Source organism: Pelophylax lessonae, assembly GCF_965119305.1.
Source record: "Pelophylax lessonae genome assembly, chromosome: 10".
NCBI lineage: Eukaryota > Metazoa > Chordata > Amphibia > Anura > Ranidae > Pelophylax > Pelophylax lessonae.
The window spans coordinates 14,187,692-14,211,058 of NC_138777.1; the positions used below are offsets into that span (position 1 = coordinate 14,187,692).

At 48.5% G+C, this 23,367-nt stretch overlaps 1 protein-coding gene across 4 annotated transcripts in view; it reads right to left on the bottom strand.

Annotated features, from left to right (window-relative positions):
* MICAL2 (microtubule associated monooxygenase, calponin and LIM domain containing 2) overlaps window positions 1–23,367 on the bottom strand; it is a 398,277-nt gene that overhangs the window by 280,786 nt on the left and 94,124 nt on the right. For all 4 annotated transcript variants that reach the window (XM_082270277.1, XM_082270276.1, XM_082270279.1 and 1 more), the window contains exon 2: window positions 17,695–18,044. In XM_082270277.1, coding sequence (XP_082126403.1) covers window positions 17,695–17,958 — 264 coding nt within the window. In that variant the 5' untranslated portion in view covers window positions 17,959–18,044. The remainder of the gene's footprint in view (window positions 1–17,694; window positions 18,045–23,367) is intronic.

Sequence of the window (23,367 nt, forward strand, 5' to 3'; positions counted from 1 at the left end):
ACCCCTTCCTGACATTTTCTGTAGGCAGCCTGCAGTAGGTGGGGTCTGCTCAGTCCCTCCCACAGCTCTGCTCTCTGTCTCCTTGTGCAGGGAGACTGGTCTCATCTCTGCCCCTCCTTTACTTTTCTGTTGTGGGTGGAGCCTGTTGGGCCCCTCCCACATCTCTACTTTCTCTCCTTGTTCAGGGTGACTGGTCTTGTCTCCGCCCCCTTCTGTAGCTTTCTACAGGCTGCCTGTAGTGGGTGGAGCCTGCCCTGTCCCTCCCACAGCTCTGTTCCCTCTCCTTGTGCAGGGTGACTGGTCCTGTCTCCGCCCCCCCCAGGCTATATTGGGTGGTGCCTTCTTAATCCCTCCCACAGCTCGGCTCTCTCCTTGTACAGGGTGACTGGTCTTGTCTCCGCCCCTCCTATCCTTTTCTACAGGCAGCCTGTAGTGGGTGGAGCCTGCTGGGCCCCTCCCATAGCTTTGCTCTCTCTCCTTGTGCAGAGTGACTGTCTCTACCCCCTCCTGCAGTTTTCTACAGGCAGGCTGTAGTAGGTGGAGCCTTCTTGGTTCCTCCCACATCACTTGCTATGCACATCACAGTGATGATGTCACTGCTACTTTTACAAGGTAATATCTGGGTTTGCAAAGGATTCTGGTCCACACAAAGTGTATTTCTACCCTTTGCGGCTGTTATGGAATATATATAAATGGAAGTTTTGGTGTCTGGAGTGGACGGTTGTCAGTGGTTTATGTTGAATGTCGGTATCCGTACCGCTGGGGCAAATTCCGCTCTAAACTTCCCATTACCGCCCTTCTCCGGTGACCGGAGCTGTCTGTGTGCTGTCCCTGTAATGCTCATTCATTCCAGACTCTATATGATGAAAGATGAACTGACCTGATGTCACTGAGCAGCCAATCAGCCGCTCCGGGAACTTACTCTGTAACCGTATCCCCCCCTCCCCCTCCCCCCCCCCACCTCCCAGGAATATACAGAACCTCAGCACTTTCCTTTTTGGATCAGGTTGTTATTGCTTCTATATAAAGGATTATCCTGAAGGGGTTTTTCTCCTTACCTGCCTGGAAGGATTTATCCGAGCGAGCGCCAGTGAGCCCAGCCATCGCCATTATCATCTATGCAATGGCAAATATTTTTCTCCTTTAAAGCTGAACTCCGCAAACAAAACATTTTATTCAAATATATTCCTCAATAATCACATAGGATATAAATCCACCACAAATGCCTTTGCAGACCCAGATATTACCTTGTAAAAGTAAGAATGACATCATCACTTTGCTGTACATAGTCTGTGCAGGCTCCACCCACTACAGGCTGCCTGTAGAAAACTACAGGAGGGGGGCGTGGAAAAGGCCAGTCACCCTGCACAGGGAGAGAGTGCAGAGCTTTGGGAGGGGCCTAGCAGGCTCCACCCACTGCAGAAAACTATGAGAGGGTGGAGACAAGTCCAGTCACCCTGCACAAGGAGAGAGGAGTTGTGGGAGGGACCCAGCAAGCTCCACCTACTACATAAAACTACAAGAGGGGGCGGAGACAAGACCAGTCACCCTGCACAAGGAGAGAGGAGCTGTGGGAGGGAACCAGCAAGCTCCCCCCACTACAGAAAACTACAAAAGGGGGCGGAGACAAGACCAGTCACCCTGCACAAGGAGAGAGGAGTTGTGGGAGGGACCCATCAAGCTCCACCCACTACAAAAAAGCTACGAGAGGGCGGAGAAAAGTCCAGTCACCCTGGACAGGGAGAGAGGAGCTGTGGGAGGGACCCAGCAAGCTCCACCTACTACATAAAATTATAAGAGGGGGCGGAGACAAGACCAGTCACCCTGCACAAGGAGAGAGGAGTTGTGGGAGGGAACCAGCAAGCTCCACCCACTACATAAAACTACAAAAGGGGGCTGAGACAAGACGAGTCACCCTGCACAAGGAGAGAGGAGCTGTGGGAGGGACCCAGCAAGCTCCACCTACTACATAAAACTACAAGAGGGGGGCTGAGACAAGACCAGTCACCCTGCACAGGGGTAGAGAGCAGATCTGTGGGAAGGACCTAGCAGGCTCCACCCACTACAGAAAACTACAAGAGAGGGCGGAGACAAGTCCAGTCACCATGCACAAGGAGAGAGGAGCTGTGGGAGGGACCAAGCAGGCTCCGCCCACTACAGAAGTCTACAGGAGAGGCGGAGACAAGACCAGTCACCCTGCACAACGAGAGAGAGCAAAGCTGTGGGAGGGACCCAGCAGGCTCCACCCACTACAGTCTGCCTGTAGAGAATTACTACAGGAAGCAAGGTTTCAAATGTAGATGCAGCCTGCCTGGGAACACCCACTTCTTCACACTGACAGCCAAAAATCAAGGCATTTTAACATTTGCATAACTCCTCCCAAGAGCCAGCCCACTGTTTGCACTGAAGAGGGGTGCTGTGAGGTTTTCAGGAAGCCAGTGTCATCAATGGATCCTATGCAATGCAGGCAGATCATGGCTGGTGGGACTGGCCACAACCTGCCTGCATGGCATAGAGAAGCACAGAGATCCAGTGATGACATTGTACAGCATCCTGCTGGCCCCTCCCACCTGCCATTAACTGCCTGCAGTGCATAGAGAGGCACAGAGATCCAATGATTAATTAATTGGGATTGAGGGAGGAAGGAAGGTAAAATAGAAGCAAATTAAACTTCAGCTTTAAATTGAAGGCAAGGCCAAAAGTTTTAACCCCAAAAAATGACAGCTATAAATATCCTTTAACCACGTCTGGACCGGTAGGATTTTCCCCCTTTATGACCAGGCCATTTTTTCGATTCGGCACTGCATTACTTTAACTGACAATTGCGCGGTCGTGCGACGCTGTACCCAAATAAAATTGATGTGCTTTCCCCACAAATAGAGCTTTCTTTTGGTGGTATTTGATCACCTCTGCGGTTTCTAGATTTTGCGTTATAAAAAAAAAAAAAAAATTTTTTGAAAAAAAAAACATATTTTTTACTTTCTGCTATAAAACATTCCCAATAAAAAAAAATTAAAATTTTATTTTTTTATCAGTTTAGACCAATTTGTATTCTGCTACATATTTTTGGTAGTTGATCACCTCTGCAATTTTTATTTTTTGCGCTATAAACAAAATGCCTCCACTTATTTTTCACTTTCTTCTATATAACATTCTCCCCCAAGAAACTGTAAAAATCTAATTTTTCATCCTCTTAGGCCAATTTGTTTTCTACTACATATTTTTGATAAAAAAAATCCCAATAAGCGTATTTTGATTGGTTTGCGCAACAGTTATCACGTCTACAAACTACGGGAAAGATTTATGTCATTTTTATTTATTATATTTTTTTTACTAGTAATGGTGGCGATCTGCGATTTTTAGCGGTGCGGCGGACAGATCGGACTCCTAACTGACATTTTTGACACTGTTTGGGGGGACCAGTGACATTACTACAGTAATCAGTGCTAAAAATATGCACTGTTACTGTAATAATGACACTGGCAGGGACAGGGGTTAATCCAGGGGCAATCAAAGGGTTAAATGTGAGCCTAGGGGGTGTTTTCTAACTGTATGGGGGTGTGGCGGGCAGATCGGACTCCTAACTGACATTTTTGACACTTTTGGGGGGACCGGTGACTTTATTACAGTAATCAGTGCTAATAATATGCACTGTTACTGTACTAATGACACTGGCAGGGACGGGGTTAATCCAGGGGCGATCAAAGGGTTAAGTGTAAGCCTAGGGGGTGTTTTCTAACTGTATGGGGGTTCGGCGGACAGATCGGACTCCAAACTGACACTTTTGGGGGGACCGGTGACATTACTACAGTAATCAGTGCTAAAAATATGCACTGTTACTGTAATAATGACACTGGCAGGGACGGGGTTAATCCAGGGGCGATCAAAGGGTTAAGTGTGAGCCTAGGGGGTGTTTTCTAACTGAATGGGGGAGGGACATGTGAAATGATCATAGAGACCTGTGATCCTATATAGAAGGATCACAGGTGCTCTGAGATCATTCCAGAGAGAAGAACGGTCAGCTGTGTTTACAACAGCTGTCCGTCCTTCTCTCTCAGCGGGGAGCGATCGCCGGGTGCCCGGCGGCAATTAAGGCCGCCAGTCCCATGCATTGGCATCCTCACTGCGTAATGGGGGTGGGAGCGCGCCACCCCCCAGCCCCATGCGCGCGGCTGATGTAGGGCTATGTCGTTTCGCGCAGCCGAGCCAGCCTGCCGCAGTGAAACTGCGGCGGGAGGTCGGCAAGTGGTTAAAGCAGGGATCCTCAAACTACGGCCCTCCAGCTGTTGTGGAACTACACATCCCATGAGACATTGTAAAACTCTGACATTCACAGACATGACTAGGCATGATGGGAATTGTAGTTCCTGAACAACTGGGGGGCCATAGTTTGAAGACCCCTGCATTAAAGCCATAATAATACACAGAATAGTTGAAAGATTTTGGATGATAAAACTCCAATGTATCAAATGAGGTCTACAGCTAAATAAAACATCTGAGCGGTGGGAAGCCGTCACAATTTCCCTTTGTTACACGTCAGGGAGCACTAACACGGAACATCAGAGATCCCCGATCGGGTTACCTGTTACAGAAACATAAGAGGCTGAATTATTCCACGACAAATGACCAGCAGCTGCTCAAATCCCCAGGAAAAATAAGCAGAACCCGTCCCGAGCCGCTGACGTCTGCCGCTCCTCTGGGTGGTCCAATGACCGCTTTGTAGACGAGAAACCTTCATCATCAGATAGGAAAAAGCCGCCAGCTTACAGGAGATGGAGACTCTAAAGTTGGCCAAAAACCAGTAAAATTTATTTAGAAAAAATTAGTTTTTATGACGTTCTATTAATGGGGGTCAAGTCAACGTTCCTTTTCTACCACAATGACGAGGAAAATCAAAGGAGAAGGATGAAGAATCTTTGTTGACCGAACAAAATTCCACTGCTCACGTGTACGGAGAATTCAGGAATTTTGACATGGCAATCGAAGGAAATGTTTTAGGGTTTCCTTACAAAATTTTTTAAGTTCGTAAAATGCTCTAATGGAAGATCTGCCCTAAAGTGGTTGTAAACCAGGCGTCTTCAAACTACGGCCCTCAGGTTGTTCAGGGACTACAATTCCCATCATGCCTAGTCATGTCTGTGAATGTCAGAGTTTTACACTCTACGGAGGGCCATAGTTTGAGAATCCCTGTACCCACTTTTATGACTTTTCCCTATGGGTAAACCTTTAATAAGACTTACCTATAAGTATCCGTTTAGGGGATATTTACACCATTTGGGAGATATTTGCACCGTTTAGGAGATATTTACATTTTATGCAGCCGATGACGTCAGGGTTCCTATCAGAGTTCCCCCTTACATCAGAGACCTCATCAGGGTCCCCACTTACATCAGGGTTCCCATCAGAGTCCCCTACATCAAAGTCCCCTTTAAATCTAGGTCCCCATTAGAGCCCCTCCTTTTATTAGGCTCCCCATCCGAGTTTCCCTGTACATCAGAGTCTCTATTTGAGTCCCCCTTTACATCAGGGTTCCTATCAGAGTTCCCCTTACATCCAGGGGCTGACTGGTGACTTTCAGCCCAGGGGGCAAGTACAAACCAGAGGCCCATGGTGCAGCAACTTGGCCCCCCTCCTACTCTCCCTCGTTCCTGCCCCATCATGACCCCCATTCCAGGTTGAAGCTCCGCTCCAGGTACTCTCTACTCACTGGCTGAATCCGGGTTCCTAACCAGGCCAGCAGAGGGCGAGGTCAGGAACTTGGACTGGGGGGAGCTGGGACAGCTCAATTGGGTCTGGACGGGGGGGAAAAGTCTCCAGTGGAGCATGGAACCGGCCTCTGCGCAGACACAGTTTACACCATCCATGCTGGGGGGGGGGGGGGAATTGTGTGGGGGAGGCCTGCGCTCGGTCCTTGTCTTCAACCCACACTCAGTAGGTCAGCGGCAGGGACTTTTTACTTCTCTTCAGCAGGAATTCTTTAGGCATGTTTTTGGCAGAAGCAGTGCAGCCTTTTTATGGAGCATCAGAGTGGCCCAGGGGGCAATTGCCCCCCTGCCCCCTGGCCCAGTCCTCCCCTGCTTACATCAGAGTTCTTATCAGGGTCGCAATTTATGTCAGCATTCCCATCAGAGTCCCTTTACATTAAAGTCCCCTTTACATCAGGGTCCCAATCAGAGTCCTTCCTTTTATTAGGATTCCCATTAGAGTTTCCCTATACATCAAAGTTTCCCCTTACATAAGGGTTCCTATCAGAGTTCCCCTTACATCAGGGTTCACATCAGAGTCCCCTTACGTCTAAGTCCTCGTCACGGTCCCCCTTACATCAAAGTCCCCCATACATTAGAATGCCCCGTTATATAGGGAGGGGTCGAATTGGAGACCATAGGCAGCCTCTGCTAATCTAATCCTCAGTCTGCGCCATTGACCCCAAGCTATAAGCCTGATAGAATCTAGTAGCGTGCTGGATGTGGCCCCAGGACCATAGTTTGGAGACCCCTGGTCTACATGCACAACTCCATTGTTGGCTGCGCATCATTGCTGTGGATTGGCTTCCTGATGGTAAATATGGTGGACCATGCTGGAGCAACGTATGTCCACATGGCCTCTTGTAGTCTTCATAAATTACAAGCTTGGGGCCGGATTCGGTTTGGTCTGAACCCGAAGTTAGATTCAGTGAGCTGCAGGTGGGAGATTCCCATCCCACAACTAACATACACAAAGGGGCAGGGATGCTGCCGGGGCATTATTAGCCTAGTATGGGCACCTGGCCATAAATTAGGTGAATGTCATTGACCAAGGGGCCATATTAGGGCAAGTATGGTGAGTATGGTGGACCATGCTGAAGCAACGTATGTCCACATGGCCTCTTGTCGTCTTCATTAGTGATAAGCTTGGGGCCGGGTTGGGTTTGGTCTGAACCCGAAGTTAGATTCAGTGAGCTGCAGGTGGGAGATCCCCATCCCACAACTAACATACACAAAGGGGCAGGGATGGTGGGGACATTATTAGCCTAGTATGGGCACCTGGCCATAAATTAAGTGAACGTCATTGACCAAGGGCCATATTAGGTCAAGTATGGTGATTATGGTGGATCATGCTGGAGCAACGTATGTCCACATGGCCTCTTATAGCCTTCATTAGTGATAAGCTTGGGGCCGGGTTGGGTTCAGTCTGAACGCACAGTTAGATTCAGTGAGCTGCAGTTGGGAGATTTCCATCCCACAACTAACATACACAAAGGGGCAGGGATGCTGGGGCATTATTAGCCTAATATGGGCACCTGGGCCATAAATTAAGTGAATGTCATTGACCAAGGGGCCATATTAGGTCAAGTATGGTGAGTATGGTGGACCATGCTGGAGCAACATATGTCCACATGGCCTCTTGTAGTCTTCATTAGCGATAAGCTTGGGGCCGGGTTGGGTTCAGTCTGAACGCACAGTTATATTCAGTGAGCTGCAGGTGGGAGATTCCCATCCCACAACTAACATACACAATAGGGCAGGGATGCTGGGGCATTATTAGCCTAATTTGGGCACATGGGCCATAAATTAAGTGAATGTCTTTGACCAAGGGACCATATTAGGTCAAGTATGGAGAGTATGGTGGACCATGCTGGAGCAACATATGTCCACATGGCTTCTTGTAGTCTTCATTAGCGATAAGCTTGGGGCCGGGTTGGGTTCGGTCTGAACACGAAGTTAGATTCAGTGAGCTGCAGGTGGGAGATTCCCATCCCACAACTAACATACACAATAGGGCAGGGATGCTGGGGCATTATTAGCCTAATTTGGGCACCTGGCCATAAATTAAGTGAATGTCATTGACCAAGCGGCCATATTAGGTCAAGTATGGAGAGTATGGTGGATCATGCTGGAGCAACGTATGTCCACATGGCCTTTGTAGTCTTCATTAGTGATAAGCTTGGGGCCATAAATTAAGTGAATGTCATTGACCAAGGGGCCATATTAGGTCAATAAGTGGGTCTCTATGCTTCTCTATGGCTGGTGGGAGACGCCATCTGATTTGCTGCAGTTTTTTAAGAGAGAGTGAGTAGTGAGAAGGTCACGGTGTGCGGTGAAATCAGAGGAGGCCATTTTAGTTCAGGAGAGGAGCCGGTACAACTGTGCAAGACTGAAGGGAAGGCTTAATAATATAATAAAATTATAAGATAAATGAACTTCACAAGGGACATGACGTGGCGTAACATAAGACGTTCTGTTCCTTTGCTGCGCTCAGAGGGTGCAAAATGCCTCATATTCTTTATTGAATCATTTCACCACTGTCAGTGGACGTAGGATCAGACAATTTTTACATTGTTCCCCATCAGATAAAGTCATGTCGGTGTAAGCGAGGAATTTTGTTCGCGCCTTGGAACTGTTCGCTCGTGTTCTTCGCATCCAGAGCACCCAGCCCAAGGCCAACTCAGATCTGTCGGTGAGATTTCAAAGAATTCCAACTCCCCTAAAATATTAATTCCAGAAGTCCGGGAACACAAAAGCCTCTGTGTTGTCTTTAGATTGCGATCCCGACCCTACGCGCCCTCCCGCTTTCTATTAAACATAAATCTATAGAGGAAATGGAGAGCTTTCTTCCTACATGAATTATGTCTTCCTACAGCCACAACCCGGGTACACTAGAATATTTAAAGGGTAATTCCACTCATATACACTTTGTTTTTTGCCTATGTTTGGGGATCATTCACACGTAGGCGTCCTGTCGTGGTACGTTAATGCACGTTATGAGCTGCTGATGCACTAAAATGGATGAAAAACCTGCATGACCATTGTTAACAGAACAGCGCACCACAAAGCATCGTACATTACCCTTACTTACTCACATGGGGCAAGGGCTGAATAACTGGGGGCCCCCTTATTGTACAGGTCTCCCCTCCTCCAACAGTGGTTCAGGGATGTGGAGAAGTGGCCTCAACATGGGGACATGGTGGTGTGACAAAGGGCTGGATATCTGGGGGATCCCCTTATCGCATGGTTCCCCCATCCTCCAACACTAGTCCAGGGTTGCGTGGAAAAGGCCCTTTATCTCTTTAAAAGGGAGAGATGGTGCTGTGACAAGGGGCTGGACATCTGGGGGCCCCCTTATTGTACAGGTCCCTCATTTTCCAACACTGGTCCAGTGTTGTGGAGAAAAGGCCCCTTTTCTCATCAACATAGGGACATGGTGCTGTGACAGGGGGCTGGATATCTGGGAACCCTCATATTGTATGGGTCTCCTATCCTTCAACACTAGTCCAGGGTTGTGGGGAAGAGGCCCTTTATCTCTTTAAAAGGGGGACATGGTGCTGTGACAGGGGGCTGGATATCTGGGGGCCCTCTTTTTGTACAGGTCCCCACTCCTCATACAATGGTCCAGGGTTGTGGGAAAGATACCCTTTATCTCGTAAACATGGGGACATGGTGCTGTGACAGGGGGCTGGATATCTGCAGGCTAGCTTATCGTATGGGTTCCCCATCCTCGAACAATAGTCCAGGGTTGTGGGGAAGAGGCCCTTTATCTCATCAACATGGGGATATGGTGCTGTGACAGGGGACTGGATATCTAGGAGCTAGCTTATCGTACGGGTCCCCCATCCTCCAACACTAATCCAGGGTTTTGGGGAAGAGGCCCTTTATCTCTTTAAAATGCGGACAAGGTGCTGTGACAGGGGGCTGGATATCGGGGGGCCCTCTTACGGTACAGCCCCCCCCCCCTAACACTGGTTCAGGGTTGTGGGGAAGAGGCCCTTTCTCTCATCAACATGGGGACCGGGGGCAGGATATCTGGGGGCACCCTTACAGTATGGGTCCCCCATCCTCCAACAATGGTTCAGGGTTGTGGGGAAGATGCCCTTTATCTCATCATCTTATCAACATGTGGATACAGCTCTGTGACAGGGGGCTGGATATCTGGGGGCTGGCTTATTGTATGGGTCCATCATCCTCCATCACTAGTCCAAGGTTGTGGGGGAAGAGGCCCTTTATCTCTTTATAATTGGGACATGGTGCTGTGGCAGGGGGATCAATATCTGGAGGCCTCTTATGGTACAGGCCCCCCCTCCTCCAACACTGGTCCAGTGTTGTGGGGAAGAGAACCTTTTTCTCATCAACATGGGGACATGTTGCTGTGACAGAGGGCTGGATATCTGGGGCCCCCTTATAGTATGGGTCCCCCATCCTACAACCCTGGTCCAGGGTTGTGGGGAAGAGGCCCTTTATCTCATCAACATGGGGACATGGTGCTTTGACAGGGGGCTAAATATCTAGGGGGCCCTTTTATCGTACAGGTCCCCCCCTCTGCCACCAACAGTGGTCCAGCTTTGTGGTGAAGAGGCCCTTTTTCTCATCAACATGGGGACATGGTGCTGTGAAAAAGGGCTGGATATCTGGGATCCCCCTTATCGTCCCCACATCCTCCAACACTGGTCCAGGGTTGTTGGGAAGAGGCCCATGGGGAGATGGTTCTGTGACAAAGGGCTGTATATCTGGAGGCCCCCTTTTCTTTTTTTTTCCATACTGCATTTTGGGGCCCCCTTATCTTATGGGTCCCACATCCTCTAACATTGGTCCAAAGTTGTGGGGAAGAGGCCCTTTTTCTCATCAACATGGGGACATGGTGCTGTGAAAAAGGGCTGGATATCTAGGATCCCCCTTATCGTATGGGTCCCCACATCCTCCAACACTGGTCCAGGGTTGTTGGGAAGAGGCCCATGGGGAGATGGTTCTGTGACAAAGGGCTGTATATCTGGAGGCCCCCTAATCTTTTTTTTTTCCATACTGCATTTTGGGGCCACCTTATCTTATGGGTCCCCTATCCCCTAACACTGGTCCAGGGTTGTTGGGAAGAGGCCCATGGGGAGATGGTTCTGTGACAAAGGGCTGTATATCTGGAGGCCCCCTTATCTTTTTTATTCCATACTGCATTTTGGGGCCCGCTTATCTTATGGGTCCCCCATCCCCTAACACTGGTCCAGCTTTGTGGGGAAGAGGCCTTTTTTCTCAACAACATGGGGACGTGGTGCTGTGACAGGGGCCTGGATATCTGGGGGCCCTCTTATTGTACAGATCCCCCCAAGTCATCACTGGTCCAGGGTTGTGGAGAAGAGGCCCTTTTTCACATCAACATGGGGACATGGTACTGTGCCAGGGGGCTTCCCCAAGTTGAGAACATGTGGGTTAGCATGGGGGTGGGGTAATAGACTCCCTAACCACCCCTACAGCATCCCTTTCATTGCATACCAGACTGCATACTCGAATATGGGTCTAGAATGGATTTTGGGGGGATCTTGCACATATATATTATTTTTTTTGTGTGGGATTCCCCCTTCAAATCCATACCAGACGATCAGCAAGGATTAGGGTCTGGCATACATTAAAAAAAACTGCTGGGCCCCTTCTACTGCACTGCTCTCTTTCCTTGTGCAGGATGACTGGTCTTATCTCCGCCCCCTCCTGCAGTTTTCTGTAGTGGGTGGAGCCTGCTGAGCTCCTCCCACAGCTCTGCTCTCTGCACAGGCCATGTACAGCACACCGAGGATGTCACTGCTACTTTTACAAGGTAATATCTGCACACAATTTGGCTATTGAGGAGTATATTCAAAAGTTTATTTCATACCCGTCCTGTCTCGGCCAACCGAGACTAAGACTAAGAACCTTGACAAACAGTCCTCCTTAAAATAATAGGAAGTGGAGCTTACACGGATTACGTTGAGGAGGAGGAATGTACATTTATAAAACACACAAAGCGTCTGCTTGAGTCAACCGCTCACTCCAGATGATAAAGCGACTACGAAGTGACCCGTTAAGGGCTGACGTGCCGCCCCGGCCAGGCAAGACGGAACCAGTCTAAGCGTCTGAGATTGACTTCTCCCCCCTCCTTGAAATGAAGATGATGTATTCCTGCCATCGGCACGAGAAGGTGACTCAACCCGAAAAAAATGCATGTTTAACGTTTGGACGAATTCTGGAAAAATGTTGTGAAATCCGCAGGCGCTGCGAGGCGATCCGAGGGATTGACATGTTTTGTACTTTCTACATAAATGGAAGCGGAGAAGGTAATCGGACGCCTGACTGGCAGTCATAGGCTGTGAAATGGCACGACACGGCGGCAACGCGCTGCAGCTCGCCAAGCGGCAGGATGTTATAAAAGCAAACTAAAGATCTGCGCATTCCCCGTCCTCTAGAAGTATCTTTTACTAAAGGGTAACACCCCATTCACTCCGCCGTATCTTTTTATTTTTTTGCGTGATTTTCGTGCGGCAGCAAAGGGCGGACAATTATTTCGAATGGGATGCCCTACCTGCGACAAACACTGCAAAAAGTCAAATTCCAGTCACACCTAGGCGATTCCAAATCGCGGAAAAACGCGTGATGCGTTTGTGAAGCCATTACTTCCTAATGGAACCCCAATACGATTGTCACACGAGAAATTGCGTTGCAATTGTGGCAAACCACAACACGCAACACTGTCGCCTAAAAGAAACTCCACACCTAGGTGATTCCAAATCGCGGAAAAACGTGGGACGCGCTTGTAATGCCATTACTTCTAAATGGCACCCCAATCGTAGTTGCCCTACATGCAACAAACACGGCTAAAAGAAGTTCCAGAACCTTTTCCGGCATTGAGTTTATTATGCTTTTTGGTGTGTTTGTTGCGCATTTTGCCGCACGACTAAACGCGCATTTTCTAGCCGTGTTTGGGTTGCCAATAACAGTTAATAGCACCACAAGGGCAGCTCTCGTTTTTTACGCGTTCTCAGAATGCTTGCAGAAATGCACATTTATGCGCATGTTCCCGGGAAAGCGCAGGTATGAATACACCCTTAGGCTCCATTCTCACCTAGGCGATTTGAATCGCGGGCGGAATCGCCATGATTCTGCTCTCGATTCTAAATTGCGGCAAAACGCGGGACGCGTTTGTGATGTCATTACTTCCTAATGGAACCCCAATCGCAGTGCGGTTTTGCCATGATTGTTGCGTGATCAATTGCGTTGAAATTGTGGCAAACCACAACACGCAATGCTGTTGCCTAAAAGAAGCTTCACACCTAGGCGATTCCAAATTGCGGCAAAACAAGGGATGCGTTTGTGAAGCCATTACTTTCTAATGGAACCCCAATCGCAGTCCGGTTTTTCCATGATTGTCGCGTGATCAATTGTGTTACAATTGTGGCAAACCACAACACGCAACACTGTTGCCTAAAAGAAGTTTCCCACCTAGGCGATTCCAAATCGCGCCAAAACAAGGGATGCATTTGGAAAGCCATTACTTTCTAATGGAACCCCAATCGCAGTACGTTTTTTCCATGATTGTAGCGTGATCAATTGTGTTGCAATTGTCGCAAACCACAACAAGCATACTGTTGCCAAAAAGAAGCTTCACATCTAGGCGATTCCAAATTGCGGTAAAACGCGTGAAGTGTTTGTGATGCCATTACTTCCTAATGGAACCCTAATCGCCGTGCGGTTTTGCCATGATTGTCGCTTGATCAATTGCGTTTCAATTGTGGCAAACCACAACACGCAACGCTGTTGCCTAAAAGAAGCTCCACACCTAGGCGATTCCAAATCGCGCTAAAACAAGGGATGCATTTGTGATGTCATTACTTCCTAATGGAACCCTAATCGCCGTGCGGTTTTGCCATGATTGTCGCTTGATCAATTGTGTTGCAATTGTGGCAAACCACAACAAGCATACTGTTGCCCAAAAGAAGCTCCACACCTAGGCGATTCCAAATCGCGGCAAAACGCTTGATGCGTTTGTGATGTCATTACTTCCTAATAGAACTCCAATCGCCGGGCGGTTTTGCCATGATTGTCGCGTGATCAATTGCGCTGCAATTGTGGCAAACTACAACACGCAACGCTGTTGCCTAAAAGAAGCTCAAAACCTAAGCGATTCCAAATCGCGCCAAAACAAGGGATGCGTTTGTGAAGCCATTACTTTATAATGGAACCCCAATCGCAGTGCGGTTTTGCCATGATTGCCGCGTGATCAATTGTGTTGCAATGGTGGCAAACCACAACACGCAACGCTGTTGCCCAAAAGAAGCTCCACACCTAGGCGATTCCAAATTGCGGCAAAACGCGTGACGCGTTTGTAATGTCATTACTTTCTAATGGAACCCCAATCGCAGTGCGGTTTTGCCATAATTGTCGCGTGATCAATTGCGTTGCAATTGTGGCAAACCACAACACGCAACGCTGTTGCCTAAAAGAAACTCCACACCTAGGTGATTCCAAATCGCGGCAAAACGTGGGACGTGCTTGTAATGCCATTACTTCTAAATGGCACCCCAATCGCAGTTGCCCTACGTGCGAAAAACACGGCTAAAAGGAGCTCCAGAACCTTTTCCGGCATTGCGCTTAATATGCATTTTGCTGCGTTAGTTGCGCATGTTGCCCAAAAGAAGCTCCACACCTGGGCGATTCCAAATCGAAGCAAAAAGCGTGATGCGTTTGTGATGCCATTACTTTCTAATGGAACCCCAATTGCCGTGCGGTTTTGCCATGATTGTTACGAGATCAATTGCGTTGCAATTGTGGCAAACCACAACACGCAACACTGTCGCCCAAAAGAAACTCCACACCTAGGCGATTCCAAATCGCGGTAAAACGCGGGACGCATTTGTGATGTCACTACTTCCTAATGGAACCCCAATCGCCATGCAGTTTTGCCATGATTGTTACGAGCTCAATTGCGTTGCAATTGTGGCAAACCACAACACGCAACGCTGTCGCCCAAAAGAAGCTCCATGCCTAGGCAATTCCAAATCGCGGCAAAACGCGTGACGCGTTTGTGATGCCATTACTTCTAAATGGCGCCCCAATTGCAGATGGGTTTTGCTCCGATTGTCGCACGAGAAATTGTGTTGCAATTGTGGCAAACCACAAAGGGGAATGCCATCGCCCTAAAGAAGCTCTTGCTCCTTTTTGAGCGACAAGCTTCCCTTGTTGCGATTTTACCACTATTGCAGCACGATTTATCGTGGCAATATCGCACCGGGATTGCGGTGCCATTAAGTAGTAATGGCATTGCAAAAACATCCTACGTTTTGGAATCCCAGATTCTGCCTGCAAAAAAATTCACCTACGTGTGAATGGGGCCTAAGGCTCCATTAACATCTGTGTGATCACTGTTGGTAATGGCACCCCAAACACGGCCAGCAGATGCACGTTTTCGCATGTGGCAAACTGTGGGACCAAGGCACCAAAAACGCACAGCGATAAACCCAAAAAGGTGAAGGAGCTTCTTTGGCGCACTTGTAGCGTGTAGGGCAGCCCATTCAAATGAAATGGCTGCCCTGTGTGTCGCACAAAAATGCGCATAAAAAGCGACGAAAAATTCACATTCACACGACACAGAAGCGTAAATGGGGCCTTACGGCTAAATCCCACCAGTTGCAGTGTGAGGATGCATGCAAAAGTGCGCAATTTTCCGCCACGCACAGAATCCTTCTGCCGTCTGCAGATGCACACAGGTGGCAATTATTAAACTCACGCATCAATCAAACGCTGGTGCGGTCGCATCCGCCAAAACCGTAGCACAGCAGTAGCATGGTGCAGCCTGGTTTTAAAAATCGTCACTATTGGCGCATTCTAGCGCATTTGGCAGCCCATTAAAATGAATAGCCTTGCCCACAACATGCAGTGCGGATGCGATAACACGCAAAAAAGTATGCACAGACGCACCTTGTGTTCCATGTGAATGAGCTCGAAAAAATAAACTTTAGGCTGCTGTGTAGATTTCCAAACATCAGCGTGTAGGAAGGTACCGCTAGCATGACACTTACAGGTACTCCCCTTGGCAATGCCTTTATATGTTTTCTTTCCATGAGGACGGTGCCATTTTTCTACAGGCATCATCCAGGGTCACATGGACAGACAGTATTTCACAAAAGTAAGTACACCCCTCACATTATTGTAAATATTTTATTTTATCTTTTCATGTGACAACACTGAAGAAATGACACTTTGCTACAATGTAAAGTAGTGAGTGTACAGCTTGTATAACAGTGTCAATTTGCTGTCCCCTCAAAAAAACTCAACACACAGCCATTAATGTCTAAACCGGGGGGAGGTATAATGTAAATGAGGACTGTGATGTAAAGGAGGGGGGAGTATAATGTAAAGGGGAGACTGTGATGTAAAGTGGGGAAAATAATGTAAAGGGGGGACTGTGATGTAAAGGGTTGAATATAATGTAAAAGTGGGGCCGTGATGTGAAGGGGAGACTAAGAACACTGATGAAAAAGGCCAGGGGAGCTTTTGGTATGAAAGGTGTGATGTGAAGGAACTACATGGTTATGATGTAATTTCCTGTTGTGTATTCCATTTGTTTTCCAATAAAACAAGAAGGGCCCAGCCCTGTGTCCAGCCTTCTGTCCAGCCCTTTGTCCAGCCTTCTGTCCAGCCCTGTGCCCAGCCCTTTGTGCAGCCCTGTGCCCAGCCTTGTGTCCAGCCCTGCGTCCAGCCCTTTGTCTAGCCTTCTGTCCAGCCCTGTGCCCAGCCCTTTGTGCAGCCTTGTGTCCAGCCCTGCGTCCAGCCCTTTGTCCAGCCCTGCGTCCAGCCCTGTGTCCAGCCCTTTGTCCAGCCCTGTGTCCAGCCCTTTGTCCAGCCCTGTGTCTAGCCCTGTGTCCAGCCCTTTGTCCAGCCTTGTGTCCAGCACTGTGTCCAGCCCTTTGTCAAGCCCTGTGTCCAGCCCTATGCCCAGCCCTATGCCCAGCTCTTTGTCCAGCCCTGTGTCCAGCCCTTTGTCCAGCCCTGTGTTCATCCCTTTGTCCAGCCCTGTGTCCAGCCCTTTGTCCAGCCCTGTGCCCAGCCCTGTGTTCAGCCTTGTGTCCAGCACCATGTCCAGCCCTTTGTCAAGCCCTGTGTCCAGCCCTGTGTTCAACCCTTTGTCCAGCCCTTTGTCCAGCCCTGTGACTAGCCCTTTGTCCAGCCCTTTGCCCAGCCTTGTGTCCAACCCTGTGTCCAACCCTGTGTCCAGCCCTTTGTCCAGCCCTTTGCCCAGCCTTGTGTCCATCCCTTTGTCCAGCCCTGTGTCCAGCCCTTTGTCCAGCCCTGTGTCCAACCCTTTGTCCATCCCTTTGTCCAGCCCTGTGTCCAGCCCTTTGTCCAGCCCTGTGTCCAGCCCTTTGTCCAGCCCTGTGTCCAACCCTGTGTCCAGCCCTTTGTCCAGCCCTTTGTCCAGCCCTTTGTCCAGCCCTGTGCCCAGCCTTGTGTCCAGCCCTTTGTCCATCCCTTTGTCCAGCCCTGTGTCCAGCCCTTTGTCCAGCCCTGTGACTAGCCCTTTGTCCAGCCCTGTGCCCAGCCTTGTGTCCAACCCTGTGTCCAACCCTGTGTCCAGCCCTTTGTCCAGCCCTTTGCCCAGCCTTGTGTCCAGCCCTTTGTCCATCCCTTTGTCCAGCCCTGTGTCCAGCCCTTTGTCCAGCCCTGTGTCCAACCCTGTGTCCAGCCCTTTGTCCAGCCCTTTGTCCAGCCCTTTGTCCAGCCCTGTGCCCAGCCCTGTGCCCAGTCCTTTGTCCAGCCCTGTGCCCAGCCTTGTGCCCAGTCCTTTGTCCAGCCCTGTGTCCTGCACCATATTGCCTGGTAAGAGTAATATCTACAGCAGCTTTCCAACAAGCAGATCTATAAGGGAAGGGATGTTTTTTATACGGTAGACTAGCCCAAGTTCTACAAAATATTTAAATGTCCTCACCTTGGTGCCGATACATGCTTTCCCTTTCTTGTAATCCTTCTGGCCGTACCGTTTGTCCAGCTTATTCCACAAGGCCTTGGCCTTCCAGCTGGTTACCTTGGACTTCAGCTTGCTGTAGAAGTGCCGGTGGTCCTGGAGGTCCAGCTCCAGTTGCCGGGTGAGGATGTTGAAGGCCTGCAGAGTTCCTTTACATGTGGTGGCCTGGATGAAGTTCTCGAAGAGCTGCCCGGCCTGGCTCTGCTTCTCGTCATCGTTCTCTCCCATCGTTCAAAGTGTCTGGAAGGTTCGGCCGGGTCTGCGGGGCTCTACATGAAGCAGGAGAGGGCTCGCACCGCACGTGACTGTGACACCTGCAATCAGAAAGATGACTCATGTATGAGGGCTGCGGCCACTTCTATTATCAATCATATTTGAAAATTGTTTTCAAATTCAGAGAACAATCCTGATCTTTAAACAAACAAACAAACTCAGCTCTGACCCATGTACGCCCCCTATGGACCAGGGAAATTTTTACATTTCTGCTATGGGCCTGTGTATTAAGCAACGCCTTTATCATTACTTACAAACTTGCCATTGTACATAGATGGCTGAATTATGCAGCTAAGCAGCTCGGGAGGCCTTAGGTGCTCATCCACGCCCTCTAGTGGACTCTATTGGACAGTGTAGCTTACTGAATGAATGTACAGAGCCAATAAGAGTGGCTCTGTACCATGCGATGGCTGTGATCACACATCTACCCTGGCTGCAGTTCGCAGTTGCTATCGCCTTCATCTCACACCGCCACAGTGTGAGATGAGAAGGAAGTTCCTGATCTGGCACAAAGTAATAAATAATAAAAGTATAACCGCTGCCAGAATCACGGACATCCACTCCTCTACTGTCATCACTCCTCTACAGTATATGTCAGCCCCATCCTGTCCCTGATCTGACCTGTACATTAACTCATCATCTGCCTTGCCCTGCACATCTGTACATTAACCCCTTCATCTTCATTCTTCCATTGTATTAGATTTGACCTGCACATTAACTAGGGTGACCAGATGTTCCCAGATTGAGGACACTGTCCCCAGACCAAGCCTGTCCCGGTTTTGTCCCCGGATTCAGGGCCAGAATACCATAGACAGGGCATCCCATGCTTGCTGAGAAACAGCCTGGTGGCTCGAATACCGACGTCTCTGTATATCATGTAGTCCTGTGCCCAGCGCTCTGTGTGTTATGCAGTCCTGTGCCCAGTACTCTGTGTGTTATGCAGTCCTGTGCCCAGCGCTCTGTGTGTTATGCAGTCCTGTGCCCAGCGCTCTGTGTGTTATGCAGTCCTGTGCCCACCGCTCTGTGTGTTATGCAGTCCTGTGCCCAGTGCTCTGTGTGTTATGCAGTCCTGTGCCCAGCGCTCTGTGTATTATGCAGTCCTGTGCCCAGCACTCTGTGTGTTATGCAATCCTGAACCCAGCGCTCTGTGTATTATGCAGTCCTGTGCCCAGCGCTCTGTGTATTATGCAGTCCTATGCCCAGCGCTCTGTGTGTTATGCAATCCTGTGCCCAGCGCTCTGTGTATTATGCAGTCCTGTGCCCAGCGCTCTGTGTGTTATGCAATCCTGTACCCAGCGCTCTGTGTATTTTGCAGTCCTGTGCCCAGCACTCTATGTGTTATGCAATCCTGTACCCAGCGCTCTGTGTATTGTGCAGTCCTGTGCCCAGCACTCTGTGTGTTATGCAATCCTGTGCCCAACGCTCTGTGTATTATGCAGTCCTGTACCAAGCGCTCTGTGTGTTATGCAATTCTGTACCCAGCGCTCTGTGTATTATGCAGTCCTATGCCCAGCACTCTATGTGTTATGCAATCCTGTACCCAGCGCTCTGTGTATTGTGCAGTCCTGTGCCCAGCACTCTGTGTGTTATGCAATTCTGTACCCAGCGCTCTGTGTATTATGCAGTCCTGTGCCCAGCGCTCTGTGTGTTATGCAATCCTGTGCCCAGCATTCTGTGTATTATGCAGTCCTGTGCCCAGCGCTCTGTGTATTATGCAGTCCTTTATGTAGTCCTGTGCTATTGGGGAAATACACATCCCATGAAGCATTGTAAAACTCTGACATTCACAGACATGACTAGGCATGACGCGACAACTTTTGCGCAAACCAATGAATACACACTTATTGGGATTTTGTTTACCAAAAATATGTAGCAGGATACAAATTGGTTTAAAAGGATGAAAAATTTAGATTTTTTTTTTTGGGGGGGGGGGGGGTGTTATTTAGCAGAATGTGAAAAAATAAATATATATATATATATATATTTTTTTTTTTTTTTTTTGCTCTTTTTTTGTTAATAACACAAAAAATAAAAATCTCACAGGTTATCAAATACCACCAAAAGAAAGCTCTGTTTGTGGGGGAAAAAGGACATCAATTTTATTTCGATACAATTTTCCTTTAACCACTTTACCACCGGAGGATTTTGCTGTCTTCCGTCCAGGCCACTTTTTGCGATTCGGCGCTGTGCGACTTCAACTGACAATTGCGCGGTCGTGCAACGCCGTACCCAAACGAAATTTACGCAGTGCAGAATCGCAAAAAAATGGCCTAGTCATTAAGGGGGTAAATATTCCGGTCCAGAACTGGTTAATAAACAAATTTGATTTTTTTTTTTTCTCTTTTTTTTACATTTTTTATTGGATGTGTTTTATAGCAGAAAGTAAAAAATTATTTTTTTTTCCTTCAAAATTCTCACTCTTTTTTTTTTTTTTTTATAGCGCAAAAAAAGTTAAAGTGCACAGGTGATCAAATACCACCAAAAGAAAGCTCTGTTTGTGGGCAAAAAAAAAAAATTATATAAATGTATTTAGGTACAGCGTTGCACGACCGTGCAATTGTCTGTTAAAGTAACGCAGTGGCGAAACGCAAAAAATTGCCTGGTCGTGAAGAGGGGGGGGGGGGGGGTAAAACTTCCGGAGGACAAGTGGTTAACATTATGGGAAGACTTTTGTTGAAATAAATGCACGCTTATAATATTTTATCTCAATAATATGAGTTCTAGAGAGCCGAGAGGCGTATACACAGAAATACAAACGCACGCACACCGCTCTCAGATTAGCGCACCAGAAAACTACAGGGATCATGAAGCTGGCTATGCGGATTAGCGATGTTTGTAGACCGCAAAGCTCCTTCTCCCCTGACTGCATGTGAAAGGGAAGTCTTTGTTGTAACGCCGAATTTCTCGCCTGCTTTACTTTCACCCATATGGAGCTCAGCCGGCGTGTTTTCATATAACAGCAAAGGTGCGATCCCTTCCATTTCTGTACTCAGAGATCAGAGCTGGGAGATTCCGATACACAGAGAGCCATGCCCTATGCCCCCTGGTGCCCATTCTGTAGCTTCTGGGGTCTAAATGCCGCCCCTTTTCTATTTACTATGTGGCCCCTGGGGGCCCCTGCAGACGGCAGTAGTCTGTGTTTTTTCTTTTTTCGGTGCTTACTTTTGGCCAGTTAGGCTCCGTTCACATGTGAGCGTATGGATCGCGGGCAGAACCGCCGCGGTTCCGCCCGCGATTCCGCCCGCGATCCGGAGATTTATTGCAAATCGCGGGACGTCTAGCGTTGCCCGTTGATTTGCAATAGCCCCCCAAACGCCGAGCGATGTTGCCGCGATTTCCGCCTGCCGAATCGCGGCAACATCGCGCAAACAAAATCGCGGGATGCAATACGCTCCAAAGAAGTACAAGAGCTTCTTTGGAGCGTATTGCGTCCCGCGATTTTGTTTGCGCGATGTTGCCGCGATTTGGCAGGCGGAAATCGCGGCAACATCGCTCGGCGTTTGGGGGGCTATTGCAAATCAACGGGCAACGCTAGGCGTCCCGCGATTTGCAATAATCTCCGGATCGCGGGCGGAACCGCCGCGGTTCTGCCCGCAATCAAAGCGCTGACATGTGAATGCAGCCTAAAGGATTTTGTTTTTCCTTTGGAATGCATTCTAGTATTTAAAGTGGCTGTAAACCCTTCCATATACACAATGAAGTGACTGGCCTCAGGTGATACACAGAGATGAAACAAATCCTCCTACATAAGTTGTACCTGTTTATCTGCAGTCTTCTTTCCTCTACAGCTATGCAAAGTGCAGAATTTATACAGCTTTCAGAAAGCAGGGGGTGGGAAACTGAAAGCGGAACTCCACCCAAAAGGGGAAGTTCCGCTTTAAGGCTCCTCCTGCACAATTGTCACTTTTGCAGAGATTTCTTTTGGTGGTATTTGATCACCTCTGCGATTTTTATTTTTTGCACTAAAAACAGAAAAAGAGCGACAATTCTGAAAAAAAAAAAAAAAAAAAAAACAATATTTCCACATTCTGCTATATAACATTCCCCCCCCCCCCCAAAAATGTAAAAATCAAATTTTTTCATAATTTTAGGCCAATTTGTTTTCTGCTACATATTTTTGGTAAAGAAAATCGCAATAAGCGTATTTTGATTGGTTAGCACAAAAGTTATCGTGTCCACTAACTACGGGAAAGATTTATGTCATTTTTATTTATTTATTTTTTACTAGTAATGGCGGCGATCTGCGATTTTTAGCGGGACTGCAACATTGCGGTGGACAGATTGAACCCCTAACTGACATTTTTGACACTTTTGGGGGGACCAGTGACATTACTACAGTAATCAGTGCTAAAAATATGCACTGTCACTGTACTAATGACACTGGCAGGGAAGGGGTTAACCCAGGGGCAATCAAAGGGTTAAGTGTAAGCCTAGGGGGTGCTTTCTGACTGTATGGGGGAGGGACCTAGGTTCCATTCACATCTGAGTGTATTGTTTGCAGGCTTATTTGGGGCTTTTTTCAGCCTTTTTTTTAAGGCGCTTTTTGGGCTTTTTTTTCAGGCGTTTTTCCAGGCGTTTTTTGCAGGTGTTTGGAGGCAGGCATTGACTTTAACAAAAACGCTTGTAATCTGCCAAAAAAGAAGCTCATGTACTTTTTTGAGCTTAAGGCTAAGTTCACATGTGGGCGCAGTGGATCAGGGCAGAATCACCGCGATTCTGCCTGCGATCCGGAAATCATTGCAAATCGCGGGGCGCCTGTGCGATGCCTGTGATTTGCAATGGCACCCCAAACGCTGTGCGATGTTGCCGCGATTTCCGCCTGCCGAATCGCGGTAACATCACGTAAACAGAATCGCGGGACGCATGGCGCCCAAAAAAGGTACAAGAGCTTCTTTTGTGCATCATGCGTCCCGCGATTCTGTTTGCGCGATGTTACTGCGATTGTTGCCGCGATTTCCGCCTGCCGAATCGCGGTAACATCGCGCAAACAGAATAGCGGGACGCATGATGCACAAAAGAAGCTCTTGTACCTTTTTTGGGCGACATGCGTCCCGCGATTCTGTTTACGCGATGTTACCGCGATTCGGCAGGCGAAAATCGCGGCAACATCGCACAGCGTTTGGGGTGCCATTGCAAATCACGGGCATCGCACAGGCGCCCCGCGATTTTCAATGATTTCCAGATCGCGGACAGAATCGCAGTGATTCTGCCCGTGATCCGCTGCGCCCACATGTGAACGTAGCCTAAGCCGTTTTGCTTCAGGCGATAAAATGCTCAGATGTGAACAGGAGCCATTGAAATGAATGGGATTTTGCTTGTTCCCCAACAAACAGGGGGGAAGAGCAGATAAAAAAATAAATACAT